This window comes from Cynocephalus volans, chromosome 8 (assembly GCF_027409185.1).
Source record: "Cynocephalus volans isolate mCynVol1 chromosome 8, mCynVol1.pri, whole genome shotgun sequence".
Lineage (NCBI taxonomy): Eukaryota > Metazoa > Chordata > Mammalia > Dermoptera > Cynocephalidae > Cynocephalus > Cynocephalus volans.
In genome coordinates this window covers 52,106,765-52,131,731 of record NC_084467.1, presented here as the reverse complement: position 1 = coordinate 52,131,731, position 24,967 = coordinate 52,106,765, and the positions used below count along the sequence as shown (strand labels likewise).

General features: G+C 37.1%; 1 protein-coding gene across 5 annotated transcripts in view; it reads right to left on the bottom strand.

Annotated features, from left to right (window-relative positions):
- NFIA (nuclear factor I A) overlaps nt 1-24,967 on the bottom strand; it is a 357,970-nt gene that overhangs the window by 169,139 nt on the left and 163,864 nt on the right. For all 5 annotated transcript variants that reach the window (XM_063107177.1, XM_063107178.1, XM_063107176.1 and 2 more), the window contains exon 3: nt 8,950-9,015. In XM_063107177.1, coding sequence (XP_062963247.1) covers nt 8,950-9,015 — 66 coding nt within the window. The remainder of the gene's footprint in view (nt 1-8,949; nt 9,016-24,967) is intronic.

Here is a 24,967-nt window from a genome sequence, read left to right as displayed (position 1 = left end):
CTTGAGTCCTGGGATATCCCAGAAACCGATGTATCAACCTCTAAGAGAGTCAGACCCCCTGACTCAAACTATGAGAGCGCTTATAGACAGATCACCTGGGGAGCCATAGGATGCAGCTACCCTAAGGCTAGGACCAGAATGGCAAGTTCCACCTTCTACGTGTGTCCCCGGGATGGCCGGTCCCGTTCAGAAGCTAGAAGGTGTGGAGGGCTAGAATCCCTGTATTGTAAAGAATGGAGTTGTGAAACCACGGGGACTGTTTATTGGCAACCTACGTCCTCCTGGGACCTCATAACTGTAAAATGGAATGGCACAGAGCGATCATGGGGTGCCCTACTGGCAACCTGTGAAAAAACCGGCTGGTGTAACCCCCTTAAAATAAATTTCACAGAACAAGGACGGCAATCCAAAGAGTGGATAATAGGAAAAACCTGGGGATTGGGATTCTATGTGTCTGGATATCCAGGCGTACAGTTGACCATTCGGTTAGAGATCACCAGCAAGCCAGCTGAGACAGTGGGCCCCAACTCCGTCCTTGCGAAACAAGGACCCCCTAACAAAAACCCCCCTACCCCAACGAGGGAAGCGCCGCCCATCTCTCAACCCTCGGCGGCTCCTAGCCAAGTCCCCACGGTACTGGAGGAAAGTGTTGTCCTGAACACTCTGTCTCCAACCACGGGCGACAGACTCTTTGGCCTTGTGAGGGGGGCCTTCCTAGCCTTAAATGCTACCGACCCAGACGCCACGAAGTCTTGCTGGCTCTGTTTGGCCTTGGGTCCCCCTTATTATGAAGGAGTTGCCTCCTTAGGAGGGGCCTTCACTTATACCTCCAACTATACCCAGTGCCGCTGGGAGGGCCAAGGAAAGCTTACCCTCACTGAGGTCTCAGGACACGGGTCGTGCATAGGAACGGTGCCCTCTACCCATCAGCATCTTTGCAATCAGACCCTATCCATCAACTCCTCCACGAACCATCAGTACTTGCTCCCCACCAACCATAGCTGGTGGGCCTGCAGCACCGGCCTCACCCCCTGCCTCTCCACCTCAGTTTTTAATCAGTCTAAAGATTTCTGTATCCTGATCCAGCTGGTCCCTCGCATCTATTACCATTCTGAAGAAACTTTGTTGCAGGCCTATGACGATCCTCACCCCAGGGTTAAAAGAGAGCCTGTCTCACTTACCCTAGCTGTTCTTCTGGGGTTGGGGGTCGCAGCAGGTATAGGTACTGGCGCATCCGCCCTAGTTAAAGGGCCCATAGACCTCCAACAAGGCCTAGCCAGCCTCCAGACCGCCATGGATACTGACCTCCGGGTCCTCCAGGACTCAATCAGCAAGCTGGAGGACTCGCTGACTTCCCTATCGGAGGTAGTACTCCAAAATAGAAGAGGCCTTGACCTACTGTTTCTAAAAGAAGGAGGCCTCTGCGCGGCCCTAAAAGAAGAGTGCTGTTTTTATGTAGACCACTCAGGTGTGGTGCGAGACTCCATGAGAAAACTCAAAGAGAGACTAGATAAAAGACAGATGGAGCGCCAGAAAAACCAAAACTGGTATGAAGGGTGGTTCAATAGCTCCCCTTGGTTCACTACCCTCCTATCAACCCTCGCCGGGCCCCTATTGCTCCTCCTTCTGTTGCTCACCCTCGGGCCCTGCATCATCAATAGGTTAGTCCAGTTCATCAATGACAGGGTAAGTGCAGTAAAAATTCTGGTCCTTAGACAAAAGTATCAGACCCTAGACAACGAAGACAACCTCTAAATTCGCTCTAAGATTAGAGCTTCCCACAAGAGAAATGGGGGAATGAAAGAAGTGTTTTCCAAGCTAGCCGCAGTAACGCCATTCCGCAAGGCCAAGAAATTCATAAAGGGGTGTGCGAGGTAGACTGATTTAGCTTATGCCATTTTTACTGTTTGAAAAGTGTTCTTGTTTAAAAGCCCCCCCAACACCTGTGGTGAAAATTGAAGGTTAAAAATTGTGCTGTACTTAGAAAAATTTTAAGTTCTGCCTGCCTTTGCTGTTTCCCACCTATGCTGTCTCTGACTGATAACACCAAGAGCTGTATCTGGATGTATCTAGACAACCTAAGGAAGAAACCGCCCTGTGAAAGTTTTTGCTGTCCCTAAGTGATTAACTCGCTTCTTTCAGCTTCTGTTATCAGCTTGCACTAGGCCTCCCAGAGCAGTTTCCAGGGCGCCCTTCAGCTGTTTCAAGAACTCCCACATGACCCGCGCTTTTTCCCTGGCTTTGTTTAAACCGACCAATTACCTTGCTTCTCGCTTCTGTACCCGCGCTTTTTGCTATAAAACAAGCTCAAAAACTCTGCTCGGCGCGCCAGTCCACCGAGAGACTGAGCCGCCCGGGTACCCGTGTATTCAATAAAACCTCTTGCTAATTGCATCCGAAGCCGTGGTCTCGTTGTTCCTTGGGAGGGTCTCTCCTGACTGAGTGATTGCCCAAATCAGGCGTCTCTCAACTTGATGACGGCTCCTCATTTGATTTCTTTTCTGCGCCCAATTCAAACACTACTTGAATTGTTATTGCTTCATATTTTCATATTTTTAGAATCTAGATCTATGGATACAGTTACACAATTTCCTAAAAATTATAAATAAACGCTTAAAAATGCTTTTCTGCTTGGAATGTTACATTCAGTGGGCACATATGAGTCTCTCCCGGGACAAGAGTCACAGGCACACATGAATTTGAGGACAAGAAAGAAATCCTTTTTGTCCTTCTTTCCTCTGTAACTATTTGTGTGTGAAAGGGTGGGGGAAGATGTCTGAAACAGACCACCTAGCCAGTCCATTTTAGAATTTGAAAATCTAAACAGGGTCTAAAACATTCCCTATTTTGGCTACTAGACAACCAACCTAAAGTCTGTTCAGCTAGTGAGTAGACAATAAAATACAAATAACGTGTGAGGGTAAAACTACTTTAAAATTACTACTACACCACTCTCCCCCATTTTTCAGCCAAAAAGGCCCCTTCACTATGCTGGGGTAAGCTTGGAATACTCCATTATAGGATGCACGTGGGGGGAAGCCCCCAGCCTCACCTGGTACATCATCTTTCACAAGGCAAGACCAAGAATTTCCTTTGTCTGCAGGCATTTTAAGGAGCCTCTGCAAACAATGAAGGGTCATACCTGCTAACAATACTTAAGAAAGCAAAATTCACTGGTTTCAAATGGAAATTTCAGATGAAACCAAATTCTAGTCTCTTAAAGAAGAGAAACTAGAGCCATTGCATTGCTGAAAATTCATCAGTCAGAATTTAATTATACAGATCTGGAAACCAGAAGGCATTTAGTTTTTAATGTTTCCCTGAGTTGGACCTTTACATATTTTGAATATTGATCCTTACTGTTATCGCTACTATTCTGGTGGTCAATCTACTGTATCTGCCCCTGCAGGGTTTTTTGAAAGAATATTGCAGAGAATAACTGTTGCTAGGTAATTGTGAAAGAAAGTCATGCAAATTATGAAATATTGATAAACTGTATTTACAAGTCAATGGTGCTAGAATGCTCCTGCTTTCCCAATGAAATGCAAACTATAAGGCTGCATTGCCTCCAAAATTCCTAAAATGATCCAGCTAAATAACATTAATCAAAACAGTTCCTAAAACAAGCAGTCCATCTGACAATTCTCATGGTTTGGAATTATCCATTTTATTTTGCTTTCCCACTATCTACTAATATTGCAATATATCTACTATGTGAGGAGGTAGTGAAAACAAATTAAAACATAAAGCAGAGGGCCTACAACTTTTTAAGAGAATATTATCAGATAAAAGAATATTTGTACAAAAGAGAAAAAGAAATTTATAGCTTTCTTATCTCACCCCCAAATTACAAAGTGAATCCTATATATAAATCTTAAGTCAGGAAGTCAGTAGCCTTAGAGGTTATTTTGTAAACAATAAAAATTCAGAATATGAACAGCATGAGTTAAATGATCACTAATGAAATACTGACAATTATGGTTATAGGCAAGTACATTCATCAAGCAACATTTAACAATGATATCTAGTTTAACAATTCAATATGGGAATGACATAAATGAAGATGTTCAGCGTGAAAGCTAGATTTCACCAGTACTCCAGGGTGATTTTCAAATTGGCAGGTAGAGCTGGAAATTTTCAAAATCTGGGGCAAGCATCATGATTAATGGCCTTCCACTGATTGCAAAAGCCCATCTGAGGGTTGATGCACCAGCATATGTGCACCTACCAGATAAATGAGGAGGAACAAACATGATGAAACATAAAGAAAATAATCTAAATACTAATTCTGATTCCTTATTATAAATATATTTCTAAAACCACTAACATAAGGCTACTATTAGCAGGCTGTGAAGGTGACGAGAGACAGTAAATAGAAAAAAAAAAATGTGAACATAGCTTTTCTTTTTCTGAAAAGGGAACCCCCATTTTCTTTCTTTACTGAAGGGTGCTTTCAGTGATAACAGGGAGCCGAGAGGGGAGTGTGCTTTCAGAGTGCCAGTGCTGGACTATGCTGTTGCCTCGACATTGACTCAATGTGGTCCTCCAGAAGCATGCCTTGAATTAAATAGGAAGGCTATCACATGAGCTTTTGCTTCATTAATGACTGCCCGATGCACCACAGAATGCAAGCTTTGGACGACTGTTCACAGCCCCTGTAAACACCAACCAGGCAGTTAAAATGTTCTGTCCCATAAATACTTTTAAAAGTAGCCAGAATATATCATGGGAATTCATAAAGGTGGTGTGAACAGATATTCTAAGTCAAAGTATAAAAAATAAGGCTTAAAATGCTCAGGAGCTCTTGAAAAGCCAGAGAGGGGGGTTTCAGCAACATGTGAAAGGATTAAATGAATGACACCAGTCAGAGCTGAAAATTTTGTCTGAATTGCATTCCCTATGGTAATCAAGCATCAAGCATAAGCTAACATGATGGTGTTTCATACATTTGAGCACACCTGTTCATTGGAGTGGGACAGGCAGGAAGAAGGAAGGGCAACTTGCTCTACTATGGCCATTAGCACCTCGCCCCAGCTTGGCTTCCTAGATCTGTTAGTCATAACTACATATCTATTACTGAGCGTCTGTGTACAACCTTCCTCCATACCCAGATTAGATTGTCAGCTTTTCCAGACTGTTTTGTTTTTTTCTTCAAATCTTTTAGTAAATCAATACTGATCAGACACTCAAAAAAGTATTTGAGGATAATAACAACATATTTATCTATTAATTTTATTCATGAAATAAATTAGTATCAGGTACCTACTAAGTTCAAGGCACAGACCTAGGTGCTGTGCAAGATTTTTAAAAAAGGAATTAGTCATGAATTCTACCCTTAATCAGTTTATAGTTTTTAATAAGCCAGATTCTATTTGGTTTGTGCCAAAGAAAAACTCAGCTAAAATTAAAGACGTCTAGGAGGGGTCCTTTTTTTCCAGAATCACCTACTTCTTGAGCACTCATTCTGAAGGTTCCAGCAACTCTGAATCACTTTTGCAATTCCTTGGTTCTCAAACTCATTGGAGATAAACAGAAGGTAAAGACAGAACTCAACAATTAAACAGATATGGCACTGTAAGGATTATGGGGATTTAGAAGGAAACCTATCTCTGATGTTTCAAAGTAGAGTAGGTATCTACAAAAGATGTCTCTTAAAGTCCACTCCAAGCCCCCCAACTTTTCACCTCTTGAATATGTCTACTCATTATAGATAAGACAAACTTTAATTAAAGAGTCATAATGGTTAGCTTTCTTTGAGTCCTTACTATGAATCAGGTATTATGCTATTTCATATGCATAGTCCCTTTCAAAACTCATGAGGTAGGTTCTTTCAGAATTTCTACTTTACCAACAAGAAAACTGAGATTGTGATGGTAGCTTACTCAGTCACCTAGCTATTACTTAATTTGAACTCAAGTCTGTTTGACTTCAGAGGCAGAGTTTTTAACCATTATATTATTTCAATTTTGAGTTTCAGAGATTCTGACATTTTATCTCTGGGCTTCAGATAATTCCTTCAAGATTCCCATCTAATGCTCTAATTGGACAAAGATTTGTTTTCTTTTACAGTTGAGTCTTAAGGGAATACAAGAAAAGAAAGCAAAAATTCCACAGGAAAAAACAGACTAGTTGGATAGGGAAGAAACAGCTGTATCCACTTTAGGTAAAGTTACATGGCCCAGTTTACAGTCTGGATGAAATAGCATGTTACCATTTGTCTATTCATTCTCCATGGTTTACTAGGGAAATACCATTCGATTCCCGTTACCTTTCTCAAGAGCTAGGATGAAAAGAATATTATTTTCTTTCATATATATATATATATATATATATATATATATACACACATATATACATATATATATATATATTACTATTACTCCTTCAAATAACGTGGGAACTCATTCCTATATATGGAAGGAGTAATGAGTTCTCACTTTATTTGAAAAGTAGAGTTTGTCACTTCTTCATCCAGCAAGATTCTAAAACTTCTTAAAGCTTTGTCTACACACCTACGAGAGTGCTCTCTTCCAAAACAAAAATAGAACAAACAAAAAACCTTTCAGGAACTCATCTTCATAACCTGGGGTAATGAAAAAGAGGTAACACTCTCCTGATCAAAGCAACCCCAGAGAGTAGAAAGTTATCTAATACGTGCCAATCCCTAGCCCTGAAATCTTCATTTATTCCCTTTAGAGATTACACATCTTTAAAGAAGAGATAAAATCATTTTTCCTCCAATAACTCCATCTGAGATTGACAAAAGGCAGAAAGTGGAAACTGAGTAGGCTGATGTTTCTTCATTGGGGTTGTCTAAGATAAAGCAGCTTCTACTTCTTTTTCTTTGAAATACATACAAATTTGAAAGGTAGGAATTTATTACTTTATCTCCCAGATATGAATACTTTGTTTGAACTCACAAGATTTCCCCAAAATGGTACCATGCATCCTTGAGGTGGCAACAAATAATTTGGGGTTAAAAGTGAAGTTGGCTAGTATCTCCAGGCCTTTGGCCGAATAATCCACACTCAGTCCTGGTTGCTTTTTGGAACAGGAAATGCACAATATCGGTATTGCAGGCAGTTCCAGAAAGGCATGCCAGGCCTCTCATGCTCTCAATTTATATTTGCATGTGAACAGCTTGTCGGCCATTTTATGAAGACAGATGAATCGCAGACCTGCTAGAGGGGCAGCCAGACCTAAATACGTGAACTACACACCCCGACAGCCTACAAATTTCTCATCTCATCTGCAAAATGAGATGAATACCTCTGAACACATCTTCAGGGAGATTATATACATTATATGAGAAAAACGAAACATGCAAGGTATCACCTATAAGTCAAGTGGAAAATAAAAAAATGAAACTAGTCTATAAATATCACTCTTTAAAATGTCAACAAAAAATAAGATGTAGCTGTTTATGACACTAAAAACAAAACTTCAGAGGTCTCTCTCTTTTTAACTGTCTGCTTTAAAAAGACAACGTTGGTAAAGAAAATATCCCCGAAATACCAGGAAGAGAAGCAGCATAGCCAGATAGAATCCATTTAATGCTAGAGTCCAGAAATGTAATAAAGAATTTCCCAGGCATAGGAAATAAAACAAATTCTGAAAAGTTAATGACAGGATATGTAATGTGATAAGCTCAATCCCTCATCCCTCAATAACAACATAACGCAGTTTACCTATCTTTTCCAACAGATCAGATGGAGATCAAAAAGGAAACACGTACAGAACAGTAAAAGGAAGAGAGACCCAAGGAATTAGGTCCTTCAAAATAGGTGAAAGACAAAGTATGGTAGGATTATACTGATTAGAAAAATAGTAAGAGTAATGTTGAACCACAGCCAACTTTTTTTATTATAAACTCTATGAAAGACACTCTAGTGTGTTATACATATCATCTTATTTAACTTTTCAACAAGTAGGTAATATTATTAACTTATTTTAGAGAGATAAATCAATACCCTGAGAAGTTAAAAAACCTATTCAATATTACAGAGGTATGAAATAGTAGAGGCAGAAGTTGAATACAGCCCTGACATCATAAATGGCATTTCTCCCCTACCAACAGGCCCGTTAAGATAAAGCACTCCCATTACAGCCTTCATTCAGTTCTACCACCAAAGAACATTTTAGAATTTTATGAGATGAGATCTGTGAAAGAACCTAACACAATGTTTAGTGTATAATAAGAACTGCTAGTTCACTTCTCTGTTTTTATTGAAACTGATGGTTTTACTCAATATAAAATTCCAATCCTTGACAATCTTTTTCATACTGGGAGTGCATGCCACAAATTTAGTGTTTTACCAGGTCCTATTATATTCATATATAACATATGCATTTTATTTTAATAAAGCTTCTACAACAAAAATTTATATATTTATGCAATTAAAGAATTTGATACTGTCCTGTACACTCGCTGCTTTATTTTAGACAAGTTAAAGTAGAAAAATCCTTCAAAGGCAGAGATTGTTTTCTTAAGGCAATTAGAAAAGGGCTGAGCTCCTAAAAGTCCTCAAAATTACTTGTCAATGAATGATCTTAAATCATTAGAGAAGATCGTCATGGGGCATTTGCCACTTTAAAAGGAACTAAAATGAAATGAAAAGGCCATGTTTTCTTACACCTTAAAAGAATGTGATTTGGTAAGTCAACTCCACCTCTCACAGTTAAATTGGATAATCAACTTTCTTGGAAATTAAGGTTCTCATAAGAAGCCTGATAGTGTTTGTGGGTGGGGAGTGTTGGGGCTGCTAAAGTAATCCAGACAAAAAACAAGTTGCCCTCGTAAAAGAAATCCACTTGAGTTTTCTCCTTGAGTCCTCAAAGTTGTTCCCACTACGGGCTGCCCATACGCAGACCTGAAAATCCTCGTACTTGGTTGGCTGCTGGCTGCTGTGGACTCCAAATACTGCAGCTAGAGTCCCAAGCTAAACTTACCGTTTTCTGGCTGGTCCTTAATGTCAGCATCACTTGGCTGGCTGGGACTTTCAGATTGACTTGAATCTGAAAAACATAAAAATACAGCCAAAAATTACAGGGTCTGTGAGGGAAAGTGAATCAGAGGTGCCAGACTTTCTTAAAAGGTTCAACCTATAAACTAAGAAAGCAAACGTTAAAAAAATGACACGATGAATGAAAATCAGAAAAGATGAAAAGAGAAAAGGAGGCGGCGGGGGGAGCTGCAGCAGCAGCCCGTGCCTTTAGAGAGGACGCTTGGTTTTGTTTACCCCTCCAGTGGCGTTTGCTTTGTGCCTGATCATAACTTGAATCTCTTCAGAAACAATTCTCTTATAGAAAGACCATTTCCAAACTGCTCTTCTTCATTATTTATACACTAGAGTCTGATAAAGACTTCATCCCTCATTATACACATCTGAAGCTTGATTCAGAACATAATAAAGTGTCAAAACATATTTTGAAGCTGGTATATAAAAGCAACCCAAACAACAATAACAAGTTCTGTTGATATTTAGCTCTGTATTATAGCAACAGACTATGCAGATTAGCACCATTAAATACTAGGGTTCTAATATTCCAGCACATTTTCCTGAAATAACTGGATAACCCAAAGAAGTCTTTATGAAGGTTCATGTTTCTTCCACTTTATAAAGTATTATGTTTCTCTTGTACTGATGCATTTGGGATATCCTAACAGGGTTTATTAGCAAAAACAAGTTCTTGCACACCTTTACAGAATTAAATTCATTTTGTATCTAAAAACATAACCAGATTTTCAAACTAAAAAATAATTCAATTAACTTAGGTTCTAAATGGAATAATTTAACATAAAGTAACATTTAATTTTAAAATTAGATAAAATTAAGTAATATCAAAAGAATTTCACAAAATTAGAAGCCAGCATTAAGTTATACATTTTTGGGGGAGAGGAGAAAAAAAAAAATCAGGCACAATGTTTCAAGGGGAATTTTTTTTTTTAATCCTAAATTTTTTTTTATTACTATATTTATCATTTATACAATGTAACCCATTTTTTGTGAGCCTTTACTAATTTTTCAATAACTCCCCACCCTCTCTCCCTTTCCCACCTTTGGTGGACTCAGTTTCAAGGGGAACTTTTTTGATGAAAAGCATTTTCTGAGACTTGAAACCATTTACCACATTATTTAAAGGCAAACAAACAAAAATTCTTTTTTTTTTTTTTTTTTTTTTTAAAGAAAAACCTTTGTATTTGTGGAAACCCTGGATCCTACCTTTACTTTTACTTCATAGGTTTAGAATTAGCTGTCTGAAATTTGGCCACATCTCAGGAAGAAATTCAATATAAGGTCAAAAGGTCATGATGTGTAACTGTGATTAATCTGAAAATATTCTACTGCCACAGTTATAGCATCACCATTCTCTTTCTTATAGCTATTGCAGAAAAAAATAGCACTACTAGTGACCTTAGGTTTAGAAATGCTAATTTATTACTTAAAAAGACTCCCTGCTTTTAAGGAAATGAAGAATTTATAGGAAAGTACTATAAAGAAAATGTCTATTTAAAAATTTCAGATAATCTTAATCTGGTGATTATAGTAAAAATTCTATGTTGATTCAAAGGTTCAAATAACAAAAGATGTAAAAAGGTGAGTTTTTATTTAAGTCTGGCAAAGTAACTGCTTAATTCATTTTCTCATAACAAATGCCATAGTGAAGACACAAACAAAAAGTATTGTGTCAAAAATTTTTAGAGATATCCTTCAGAATCCATGACAAAATTAAATAGAAAGCCTGCACTAAAAATTGGAAATGTAAAACAAGTTTAGATTGGACCACATATGAAATTTTAACTACATAAATTTATATGCATTTATAGCAAACAATTAAAAAATATAGCACAACTACCTTCTCTTTTCTAAGAAAAGATCCTGTAATTTTGCTATTAGAAATTACAAATTAAATATTTTGAGAAGTAATCCAACATGTTTTAGGAGAAAGACATAACTACATTATCTTAAGCCATTAATATCTATAACTAAAAGCAAAATATCTAACTTTGTTTTACGGGAAGTTAAAATTCTTCTTGACTACGTCCCAAAACAGATACATAAAGTTTTTCCAAATACAACGTTTTCTTTGGAATAATACTAGCATAAGTCTCCTTAAGACAGCTTAGCCGATGTTCTACTTCTAGGTATAACATCTTTACTATTAATCACTTCTCCATGAACAAATAGAAAACATTTTTTACTTCAATTAATTTAGATATACTTTTCTGATATTTACCCATTAATACTAAGGCAAAAAGAGATGAGGAGAGACCCCAAAATATTTTTTTTATAATCTGAAAATCGATTTCTTTGTTCTTTCCACTTTTCATTTACGGTTTTGTCACCCTACCTTTGCAGAAATATAATTATAGAAAACATAAACAATGATTAAAAAAAATACATATTAGGTATGTTCAAAAAAAGTTTAAAATGCAAGCCACAGAAAAATAAGCAAACCAACAGCAAGGAACTGAGGGGCAAGAAAATGCTCAGAGCTGGTCTGCAAGGGGCCGTGGCGTTCTCGTGAAAGCTCAGATACAAACACTGGAGGAGGCATCTAGCCAAACTGAAAATGGAATTTAACTTCTCTAGTTTTACTCAGAAGCCGGAGACGCCGCAATCCATCTGAGGACTGCGTACTAAAACATACCATCCTGATAAGGGATAGGCAAAACCAAAGATGTATAAGAAAATTTAACTAACCTAAAACTTCAATAATTATTTTCTACCCTGGGCTGTTTCATACCATTTCCTTTTTGAACCAAAAAGGAGCAAAACAATCCAGTCCTAATGCTATTCTATGCTGAAGACACAAGAACATTTTTCTGGTATTGCAAAAGGTCACGGATGCTGTTAAGTATGGAGCCAACCAGATGACCAGAGTTACAAATTAATTTCTACCCATACATAATTGATACAAATGAAAGATCTCTTTCTTAAGCATTTGCATTAAAACACTATCAAGAAGGTTAACAATTAATTTTCTTTTCTCTTTTATATACTTGGTAAATACCTGTCAGAAGCCAAGGTAACTTTATGTCTTACTTTTTGGGGCAATTATCACGTGGTTGATTCCTATCACTTGATAATTAGAGACCCCAGAAAACAAACCCAACTGCATAGAATTGGATGTCCTTCTTGTATCTGAGCCCCCCTCCCACTGCAGTGAGTTTCTCTGGCTCCCTGGTTGAAAGCCAGAAGATCTGTATATTACAATGAAGAAAATGGTACTTGAAGTGTGTTTAAATGATGGAGTTGGAAATACTATTGTGAGAAAGTATATCAGGGTTATCAATTTTTTTTCCCATCTAGGGATTTTTTTGTTTAAAGAAACTCAGACTTCAACCTAACCTTGAAAAGCAATGTTTTTTTGGTTTTTAAAAAATTTATGAGCAGAAATTTAAACTTAAAATAGGTAGGGTTTGCATATAGGAGGTTGGGTGACCTCTTAATTGAACTGGTAGCCATGCGTCTATGCATTTTTATGGCGCCTACAGCTATACCGCTGGAGTACTCAGACAAAGATAGTTCACTATCAATAAAATCACTAGAGTAAGGAATAAAATAAATCCTAATGCCTACATAGTAGTCTCTGCTTTCATAAGCTTGTACAGTGCAAAAACACAAACCTTGTACTGGATTTGCTACTTATACACACATTCACTTCCCCAACCTCAATTCTGCTCCCCTTCAGAACAGAACCTCAGAGAGTACTCCTTCGGGGAAGGTGAGGAGTGACAAAAACATGTTAAGATGGTAAAACTAATGAGGCAAAAAGATAGATATCACTTCCATGTATTTTATGTTCTTTAGGCAAGAAGCAAAGATGGAATATTGCTAAATCTTCCCCGTCCTTAACCTAGAATTAAACACTTTCTCCTCTCCAGTCCATCTTTCATTGTATGTACACTGTTTATGGTGTGATTAATATTATGCTGACATTAAGTTGATTTTAAATTATCTCCTATGAGAATTTGAGCTCCTGAAGAAAACAGTTCCTTCCTGTGTTCTCTTATCCCCAGTACCTTCCACAGGATGCCTGGCCCAGCCAAGGAGTTCAGTAACTGCTAAACTGAACAGATGACTTTTCAATTGTTTGGTGTTCTGACACTGTACCTATGCCAGTGACTGAAAAATATACTAATCTCACACCTAAAAGTGGAGTGCGACTAATAAAATGCAAAAGGAGGGCAGAAAAGGTCTTTATTTCTGCTTGATGTCCCCCTTATTAGGGCCTGGCAAGGGAAAATGAGGCACATCCCCATGGTTTATGGGATTTGTAAACCTTACAGTGTTTGGAAGTTGCAGACAAGCACCTCTTACGATTCACTTGCCCACACACGACAGAGGCTGAGCAGAGGATGAAATCAGATGCATAGGGAGGCCCTCCAGAAATGTCAACAGGCTAAAATCATGAATGACAGGAATATTTTACACATTCAAAAAATACAAAGATTAGAGAAATCTACCATATTCTGATGTCCACAGAGTGCCTCAAAATCCTAACAACTGCTGTGGTGAACAGCTTGATAAAGGAAGAGCAAACACGCCCTGGTGAAGAACCCGTACCAACCCAAAACAAACCAATGTATTTCCTATTCAGTCAACATGGTATCAACAAAAGTCTGTGGACCATAAAAGTACAAATTCTGGTTCCACTAGAAAAATAATGTAGCCAAAGTTAAACCTCCCTACGTGCAAGATTTGACTAAAGATGAAGTTTGAAAAGGCTTTGTTAGAATTGTGTGTCCATTTTTAAATCTCCCAAATTAAAAGGAGATATGAAGAAACCAGAGGCATCCAAAAACAGAGTAAAACTCTTCATTTATTCCTGGGGTAAAAGAAAATAAGAACTATGGGTGATTACACTCCAAATATAATAAAATTACCCTCTACAATTGTAGCCCTTAAGGACATTCAAAATTTAGATAAGTTTTTGTTTTTATGGCTTGGGAAGATGAGTACTCTGCAAAAGAGCCAGGCCAAAGAATTGACTTTTTACATCTGTGAGGTTATAATAGAAAAGTAATTCTATTTCTGATTGATAGGGTAAAGTGAAGAATCACTCTGTTATAAAAGATATTATTATTTTAATACTTCATAATATTTAGAAATATTGTCTATCTTTTTCTCAGTATGACCTTAAAGAGTGAGGTGTGAGGAAATGTTTGAAAAACCTTATTTGAGAATATAGCACATCAGTATACAGGTAAACATACATACATAAATTTATAGCTTAAGTGTAAGCACTGATGAATACAACACCATCAGCTAAATGTAACATTATCCATCATGGTCAGGCAAAGAACAAACAGAAATCTGTATGCCATCGCTAAATCTGGACCACTGAAAATATGCAATTATTATTAGCATTTCCAAAGAATGGATAAAATCCTTTAATCTCAGTGAATAACCAAACCAATATTTAAGGTCAATTAATGTACACAACTATGGCTTACTTAATGAAAAAAATAACATACAATAACCTAGTTTTTAAAATAAATAAATAATGAGGTGAGTCACACCATTAAGGTTTTCTTAAACTTTAAAAACGGGAACACTCTATGATTCTTAAAATTAGCCTTTATTGCATTTAAAATACAAAATTTGTTCACTATAACTTTCCCAGCAAGCTAGAATTGAGTGTATGGATGTGTGTACATGATCATTGCAGTAATTAAAGTATGCAGAGTATCCAAAGAGAGATAGGGAAATGTGGCGAGGGCAGTCCTAGCTCCAAAAGGACCAGGCTAGTTTGCACACGCTGATCCTCCTCTCCCCTAATCCCGATTCAGAGAGAGAGGGAAGGCTGTGTTGTTCATGCAGCAGTCACTCAGAAGGGCTCCTACCAGACCACCCCAGGAGGCTGCCAGCTGCTCTGGAGATCCATCACATTTCCAAGGCCCCATTAAGATTGTTACATAATCTAAGCTACTCCCATTTTCTTTCTCAAAACTTTTCTTTTTGTAATGCCTTTCTGAACAAGAATTTGTGAAATATTAAATTTGCAGGAATTTGATTTTTTGGCATTAATATTGATATTCAAGGCCATCTGTTTAGCCAGGACTGTGTATGATGACAAGACTGATTTAACTGTCTTTTCACCCACTCATAATGTCTTATTTTTCTATCTGCACAAGGAGGTTGCAGAATGATACACAGTTTTAACATGTTAAGAGAAAAACGAAATGGCGTAAACCATTGTGTTATGACAGTGAGAGGGAATCACTTCTAAAGCTTAAAAATTACAAATTCAGTTACTCTGAAAGTAATGACAAAATGACTCAATCATTAAACTTTCAGTCTTTTCATGAGGCTGATTTCAAGTAATGATCAGCTTTTCCAGTGATGTTATAAATGAAGTAAATAGTAAGAAGCTGGAGATTATAAAAGCTATGCAAGCACGATACTTTGACTAAATTGACAACTTCCTCACATTTTCTTTGATAAGGCCCTGTGACTAAAATAAACCAACATGTTTAGGTAATCATTTTGCATTTTGTTTTTCCCATAAGAGGAGCTGTGTTGACAGTGAAGGTGACCTGCTGATTAATTCAGAACTCAAGTTACTAGTCAACCTGGTCACCAACCCCACTCCCATGTAAACAAAAACCTACTTAAAAAGCCATCACTACAACATTATCGCATATCATAATCGTGCTTAATCTCTCTTATTTTGTCAACCTTTTCACAATCAAAATTCACTGTAACACTAGGTTCTTAGAGTTCTTCAACAGAAGAGTACATACTTGAAGATGATCCTTACAGCCATCTACACAACTTAAAGTAGAAAACTTCCCCGTATACTTTCATGTTATAGCAACGAATTCTCCAAAGGAAAATTATGCATAATTGAGGTATAGTCTACATGCGTTATTTTCATGTATTTATCAGGAAGTCTGTAAAAAAATAATTAAAACAATAAAGTGTCCTCTACTAAGGGTAAACATGTTATTTAAGTTCCGGTATTGCCCCCAGTATGAACTTTCTTGCATTCATATTTTACTATTGAACAGAGTATGAAATGGAAAATAAAGATGTCATCCTAAAAATATCAGCTCTGGAATTTAACTGCTCTGGATCTCAGTTTCTTCATCCGTAAATGGGGACACTATTGATCATTTTGCCTAATATAACAAGATTGTTATGTAGATCAAATAAAATAATGAGAACTTGGTTTTGAAACTTATAAAGTGCCCCCCCCCCAAAAAAGAAGGAAATGTACATTTACAAACCTTCCCATCCAAACAATTTTTTTTTTTTTAATCAACCCCAACCCATACATGATGTGATTCTGGTGTAAAACATCAGCATCACAGACCTAGTTTTAAAGAAAAGGTTCTTAATTCCCATATACTGGGAAAGAGATTATCTCTGATAATGGAAATGTAAATCTCAGCTTGCTGTTGTTTATTCCAGACAGACATTTGTGTGTTAAGTCTGTTTATCAGGCAACACTTTGTCTAAGCCAGGAAGTAGTCAGTCTTTGTAACAAGATGTATGCAAATGCATTTCCCATGAGTCTCTGCAGCAAATTGTAGTGTGTGTATGGGGGGGGGATTAAAAACTCCTTTTTACTTTATCAACAAGAAACTACCTCAAAAGTAGACTAGAAACAGAACTATGAGCTAGACTATGCTGATGAGTTTATATGAATCTGAAGCATGTGCTCACAGTCTGTTGCTCTTTATTCTAAGCAGACTTGGTGCATTACATCTGTTTATCAGGCAACACTCTGTCTGGGTATACAGGCTTTGGAACCTGTGTGACACATGAACAGTGGCCATAATCTCATGAAATAACCTGTCTGTGGCAAAACTCCAAATCTATCACTTTAAGAATCCCACCAACAGAAGCTGCCACAAAATCTTGGAAACTTTTAAAAAAATACATCCAGCTCTAAATTTTTGTCCACTTTCTGTCTTAAATACTTTTCTACATTCATTGGACTCCCTAATGGTATGACAGATTCATGTCGGAATGATGAATTTTATCATGCAAATTGGACTGATAAATGAAATATTTGTTAACAGCACCCTATTTAATTATCAAAAACAAAGAGCTTTCAAAAGAAAATACTTTTCTATCATAATAAAAATTACTTATTCTCTAATTCTATTATTAAAGTATTCTGGAATCTTTTTTAAAACGTCCCTATATAAACAATTTTTTTAAAAAATCTATACATGAAGAGTTGAACAGTGTATTTCTTTTCTTTTTGCTTTTCTTGTTGGTTTTCTACAGGGTTTAAAAATCTTACTGAAGGAACTGAATTGGTTTAGCTTGCCTTCCTAGACAAAATAAACACTTTAGGACTCTACTTGTTTGTATTCTCCTCAGTGTCACTGTATGCATCAGCAGCTAAAAACAAAGAAACTTTTTAGCTGCTCAGACAAAATGCAGAAGCTTCCCAAACGATGAGGAGGCAAAGGAGGGGGCAGGAGTGCAGGGGAGAGTGGGGGTGGAGAAGTGTGCAGAAAGTCTGACAGTCCATTCAATATAGGGATGATCGCTATAATGCATCCAGGGTCCCCTTGCTAATTAAATATGCATTGGCACAGTTTTGATCGATGCAAGCCATGGATCAGATGACACACCTGCAAAATCTTGAGCCCAGAGCTCCCAGGAAAAGGGAAAATACAGTCTTGTCTCCTTATCTTTGTTTTCAAAGGTTCTCAATTTCTGTGCTTAGATATCTAATTTAATTCTCTCACCCCTCAGCAAACTGGATTAGGGAAGTCAATACTGCCTTTGTGCATCGACAGGAAAACACAGCTTTCCTTTTATTCAATTTAGCTATGACCTTTAGACAAAGATAATGACAACTGTCTAAAAGTAAGGTTAAGGCCTCAAGAAGAAGACCCCCAAAGCTAAGGTTCCCTAGGAATTTTGGATGACAAGGTGGTGAGGTTTATTGTGACACCTTCCTTCCTGGTAAGGAATAAAGGGAATTAAGAACTGGTGTGGGGTGTGGGGCGCAGGAGGAAAACACAACGGAAGAGATTTAAAACCATTGACTAAATTGTTGACTAAATGACTGAACTCTGAAAAATCAACTGGGCCCCATCATGTTCATAACCAGAAAATAATTCTGTGAAAGGCAGGAATGAGAATGACAGTAACAATTTGCCTAAAAAATGCAGAAGCTTTAATGAAAGGTTGAAGATTCTTGTGGTTGGGTAAATCAGAAATTTGTTTTTTTCCGCTGAAGCATTTGAGAAAACTGGATTGTCTGTCAGTGTGTTCGTGAGTCCCGCCACTGATCAAAGTTATAACTAGAGTCTGGGACAATTCTGGGATTCTGCAGAGAGAGCAATGTTCACACCACTATTCCTAACCAAAAGGGAAATGATACTGGATCATTTTCCTGAAACAGCACTGGCTCCTTCTTAATTTCTTCGCCTTTGGGCCTACTCACTCCTTTCATTCATTCATTCACTCAATCATTCATTCATTCAATACTATGTGCCTTTCACCTTTTATACCTGGAGATAGAAAATGAAAAAGGGCAAGGTCCCTGCCCTCAAGGAGCTCTTACTCAATCAAGATAATGATAATCAAGATTCTGGGATATCCCCTCTTAACTAAATTCTGTCTCCTGGTGAAATTAAGGTACAGCAACAAGCTACTGTGCACATTTGTAATTGCTTTCATTCTTTAACCATTAGCAGCAATCATTACCACTAAATGTAACCTCATAACACAGTACTCACATTAAGTGGCACTCGGTACCACTTAATGTACCTTGTAACACCATACTTACAGTAGGCTGAATACTAACAATCGGTGGCAATGATTAGAATTAGCTTTTCTAGTGAAATACAGAGAGGTTTAGGCAGTCCTTTCATGTGAAATATTACTACTGCATAATTAGCATCGTTAGAAATGGTGTAAAATATCAAAATCATTTTTAAAAATCAGATTTTCCCCTTAGAAATAATTTCATAGATAGTGCAGAATGCTACTCCTAATCAAGAACAACAATAATAAGTAATAGAATAATAGAAACAGTAATGATGGTTCTAGCAGAGGTAGCCATGATACAGTGGAAAAGGCAAAGGATTTGGTATAAGAAAACTGCATTTGAGTCCCTTCTTGGCCATTGTACTAGCTTTGTGGAATTGGGCAAGCCCCTTCACCTCCCTGAACCTCAATTTACTTATCTTCCAAATAAATTACTTATCTTCACCTCCCTGACTCTCAAGACCAGGAGGACTGAATGGCATGATTTAAAGTACCTTGCAAGTTATGAGGGGCTATAATTCTAACTGTATGCTGCATGGAAGCAGGTTTTCTAATATAAACTGGTTAAAGTGTCACATTGATTATTTCCTGTCTCCTTTTTACTGGCAGATACCACAATATCTGGAACGTATACATACTAATAACACATATCTGTTGAAATGGAATTGAAATCAGAAGGTGAAAAAATAGCTGTTTCAGGGGCCATGAAATACAACAGGGCTTATCTTGGGAGATGGCAACAGGGTGTTTTGGGATGGATTTTCTAGGCTTCGGGGAGACTGCATGACTGGAAGGTGGTTAGGACGGACCCTATGAGAGTCAGAAGGTCCGCTTTCTGGTCCTGAATCATCCATTTTTCTTTGGACATGTAAATTCTTACCTCTTTAGGCTGGCACAGCTATCAAGGTGAGGGGGGTTATGTGTCCTACAAAGGTTCTTTCCCGCCCAAGCTCTACATTTAAAACAGATCATTAGCAATCATGTTATTGGTTTTTTGGCTGCATACAAGGCTGAGACCCCCATTTCATCAAATGGACTGGGTGATATTTGCTTATTTGCTGCTGACCATAAGTACGATTAGAAATGACACAAGCACAATAACCATTGCAAGTCAAAGACTGTCTCTTCTTTACTTTACAAATGACCGCAAATAGCTCACTAAGAGTTACAAGTGCTTCTCTTCAGTGACTTGGCCTACCCTTGACCACAGAAACCCATAAACAATGTTTTCTCTGTATCTTGACCTACCATGTCATCCAGAACACTAGCAAACTTTGTGTTTTAGGAGCCACTGAATACGGCATCCTTAAGAAATTTAATCTAGGTCCTAGGTCCTAGAATTTCGAACTATACTTTTGAAAAATACTTCAGATATCCCTTCTCTAATGTATATTATTTAAGTAATGTGTTTTCGATTTTCACATTGATGATAACTTTCCCTTAATAACTTGTTTTCTGAACCTATTACAAATACGTACAAATACAGGGAGTTATTTATTTGGTTAACTAAAAAAATGTTCCTTAGACTTCTCATATTGTCATAGTAAAGCTGAAGTAATATCTGATTCTCCAGAAATCGTCCAAACCTTTCGCAAGTGGAAATAGTCATATGTTTTTTGCTTCTATATTTTTTATCTTTATGATAAATAAAATTATTTAAATGATTTAAGTGAATCATTTCACTTTTAGGTGTTCCTGTTTAGATTCTATTATGGTTTTATCCTTGACATATGCAGTGCTAAGTTATTTAAAATTAATTGTAGTACAATATTTTAAAATTTCTTCACATGGTGCTAATCTCAAGTGCTTTGGATGTTTGAACCACACTTGGAAGCCATCAAGTTCTGTGTATCTTTATACTATGGAGTAGCTGAAAATGCTAAAAGGATTAGTCAGTCATTCTCCGTGAACGTTAACCTATAGCCAAAGCTATGCTGAATTATAAAATTTCAGAAATGTGTGAGTTGATACAAACATCCTATATAACAAGAGAAAAACAAACCTGGATAACTAAAACACATGAATTAGTCTATGTTGCTTTGAAATCCTGAAAGCTTTCAGAAATCCACCACTGATCCTGGGGTCCCACCTACTCAAACCCAGTTTGGTACCAGTTGAGCATCTGTGATCTCATCTTCTTCCAAAGTTCATTTTATCTGTCATTATTGTTTTCATTTTAGGACACAATCTCCATTCTTTTCTGTGGTTATAAATGGGAGAGAAAAAAATATTTTGCAACTCAGTAACAATGAGTAATTTGCTTAGTAATAATTCTAAAGTTAAATTGTCTTCCATACAATGTCTAGTAATAGTTTGTATAGGATTAGCCAAATGAACAATCTTCAGGATGTGTTTGTTTTTAAAAAACCAAACCGAACCCCCCTTCCAAAAAAGCTTTTTTTTTTTTTTTTAAATCACTTAGATTTAACAAAAAATTACGCTTGCTGGGAAGTCTCTCACTAATATAGGTGTTATTTCAATAGCTTTTTCTCATCAAAAAGTCTAAGTGGGTGATTGGAACTTTATTCTGATTCACTCTTCAAAAATACCACAGATCTCTCACTCTAAAAAATAATAATTAACCTTTTTCAGGAGGAAGAAGCTTGTTTATTTCAGTCCACCAAACATTATCATCTACTGTGTGCCAAGCATGGTGAGATTTTACCCAATCCTGGAGGAGCACATCATGTTCACTAAGAATTCCATTTATAACCTGTATCCTCTATAAAAGTGTACATTACCTGTTTTCCAAGAGTAACTACTTCCCCTCATCTCCACTGGTGGTAGCAACATGGAGTTTCTCCAAGTTCAGAACCCTTTCCAAAGACTATCAGGAGTAGAAAGGGGAGTAGAGGTTTCTGTGATAGAAAATGGCTTATCTATTTGTTTTACAGTCAACAAAAATTACAAATCTCTTGGTTCCATGGTTTTTCAAAAGATTTTGGTCATGGTTGAAGTAAAAGCTTATAGGGAAGAAACGAAACTGAGTAGTTCTACTTGCCAATCATGCCCCATCTTCACACAACCTCACCCCCACACCGTACCCCTGGCGGGGCTCCTCAGGGCAATGTTTAAATCCCTGCAGCATGAGCACAGCCAAGGCACTAACTGTGCTTCAGAGTGATCTTAGTGTCACCTCTGTCTTTTCAGATTTATAATCTTAAGGTGAGCAAAGAGTAAACAGTGATTCAATCACTTTGGGTTGAAATTTATGAATGTCCTTAGTAAACTCTGTCTTGTTTTATTTTTTGGCTACTAGAAAAGAAGACAGAAACAAATTCTGAATAGAAAAAACAAAGTCAAAGAAGAAACAGTTAAAAGAATAAAAAGAAGCCGTTAGTAATAAAAGATGTGGTATCGTTTGAACAGGTGACAGATAGCAACTTTTCAAATGAGACTGGAAGTATTATTTGCAACAGACATGGGAAAAGTTACAAGTAACAATCAGAGTTTACTCAGGAATTAAAGGTGAAATGATATCCTGCATAGTTTGTCTGAATTACCAGGTTAGTATTAGATGGAATGGGTGGAATATAGTAGAGTTAGTAATGGATGGAATAATAGAAACAGAGCTTAACACGGGGATGATGTGAAAGAAGGGATGAAACAAAAGCCCTGCTTTCATTTCCTTTGATTCTGGCCATTACCTCCAAAAACAGCACATAATTCCATAAGGAAACTTTTCCACTTAGTAACTTTGGGACAATTCTTTCTAGTTACTTTTACCCAAATGATTTCCAAAAAAATTTAAAAAATTCACAGAATTGGTTTTCATTTTCCATCTATACTTTATACTTTAACAATTCATCTAATGATTTAATGAGAGGTCCTGTAGAAGGGAAAATTTTTCTCCTCTAGGGCCGACCCCGTGGCGTACTTGGGAGAGTGCGGCGCTGGCAGCGCAGCAGTGCTCCCGCCGCGGGTTTGGATCCTATATAAGGATGGCCAGTGAAAGCGCCGTGCGGCCGGTCACAAAAAGACAAAAAAAAAAAAAAAAAAGGGAAAATTTTTCTCCTCTAAATGGAGGTCCTGTAGAAAGAGAAAACTTTTAAAGTCTTGGTCTTAACTATACAAACCAGCCTCATGTCTAGACTACTGTAGACATATATCCTCCCAATTGTCCTTAAAATCAGCATGCATTTTGTGTGAATACCATTATGTTTGCATTGAACAGACATGCTTAGACTTCACAGGACAAGACTTCAAACACATATTTATAAAGACTTCCATTAAAAACATTAGGCCAAAAAACCAAAATTTTAATTAACAGAAAGTAACATCTCACCAGTAGTAGATATGGAAATAAATTATTCAAAACTGTATACAAACACTGAAGTCATAATAAATAGAGTCATGCTATAAGGAACCTTATGGAACCTTACTGTGAAAAGCTGTTATTTACACAATAATCAGGAGCAAAACAAAACAAAATTAAAAAGATTCCCATATAAAGAAAACCTTATCCATTGCTTTTCATAACCCAATAAAAACTTCCTGTTGTGGCACTTTCCAGGCACAAACTCTTTGATTTCCATAGGAGAGAAAGTAGAGAACAACATAAAAAGTCCCAAGACTCTTAGAGAAGAAATTCAGGCAGAACATCAAATGTTACTCAACATTTTTAAGTAACCATGATATGTCAAACAGACCACATGATGCAAGTACATTTAAATATAAGTTTCTATTTCTGTTTTAAAATAAAAAAGATCAGAAATCTGAATCTGGACAAGCAATATCTCCTGCAGGTTTAGAAAGCATATACAAAACCAGGCAAAAGAAAACACTATTCACTGCCACCATCTGCTTTCTGGCACACTGAGGAAACTTTTACTAACAGCAACATTTTCTTACATTAGAAAATCCACTAATTAGTTTTGTTGTAATAAGAAAAATAACCTTTGCATGGAAAGCAGATCGCCAGCTTGCTTTTTTTGTTGTTATTGGCTGTACCTTATACTACGCCTGTAACATTTCCACATAAAGTTAACCTCTCAATTCTCCTCTGCTGGAGTATTTTATTATTCCTTGTTTAGTCTAAAGTAAGTGTTTACAAATGTGAGAGCAACAGAGAGGTAAAGCTTGAAGGTATTTGGCTTAATAATTGCCACCCCCACTGCCCAAAAAGAACATTGGTTCAGAATCAGGCAATTTGGAATCCAGAATCAATTGATAGAAGCTGGGTAGAGGCTACTAAACTAAAAGAACCATAGATTTCCCCTAAAATTCCTAAATTCTTTGAGTCTAAATCATTTTTTCCTTAAGAATTGTATGTCCCAAGAAACTAATGATTGCAAAAGAATAAATGGAGCTTCAGATGTCACTGATAAAATTGAAATAATTTTGGAAATTTTGTCATAGATATTAAAATATTATAAATCATTTAGCAACCAAGGAAACGGAAAGTCTACCAAAATTCCTTGATAATATACTCTAACTAATCATTTTGTCAGCATATCATTTCACAAATAAAACTAACAGATATTTATTGAGCACCAACTCTGTGCCGAGCTCTACTGTGAGCACTGGAAATGCAGCAGTGGACAAAGGCTCACAAGGTTTTGCCCTCATCAAATCTGTATCTCAGGGAGCTTGCAATCCAGGGAGTTGACACTCATCCTCTGAAGAGTCTATTCACCAGCTGCATGTCACTAGGCTGCACAGAATGGGAGAGTGTCAACAAAGATAGAAACGCAGTCCTTGGTGCTCACCACATTTAAAAGCCTGCTTGAAAGTTCCTTGAGAAAATAAAATTAATGGGTACAAATATTTTCTGAAAAATTATACGTAAAATAGACTTCTCATCCTTAGAAGCAACAGAGAACACTGAGGCAATGACTGTGAAAATCTGGACATAAGGCTTTCTGTGAAAGATGTCCGAGGCCTGAATTGCTCAGACCGGCCCCCTTTGCCTTGACTGAACAAATTCACTAGTTCAAAAACTCACTTCTTCCACTCTCTTGATTTTTTTCAGTAGGCTTGAACTTAGCTAAACTTGAAAACAAAACTTCAACACAAAAGTTCCTCTGCCTGAAGAATGAGTGACAGACTTGCAAAGTTTAATTAACCCACTGGTATTGCACAAACAAGCCCATACGACTCTTCTCAATGGTATGGCAACACTATGTTGATATATTCACTCACTCATCACTAGAACAAGTGCCCAATGGGTTTATTAGCCCTCAATTGTCATTGAAATACATTAATTAAAACGGTAACACTTT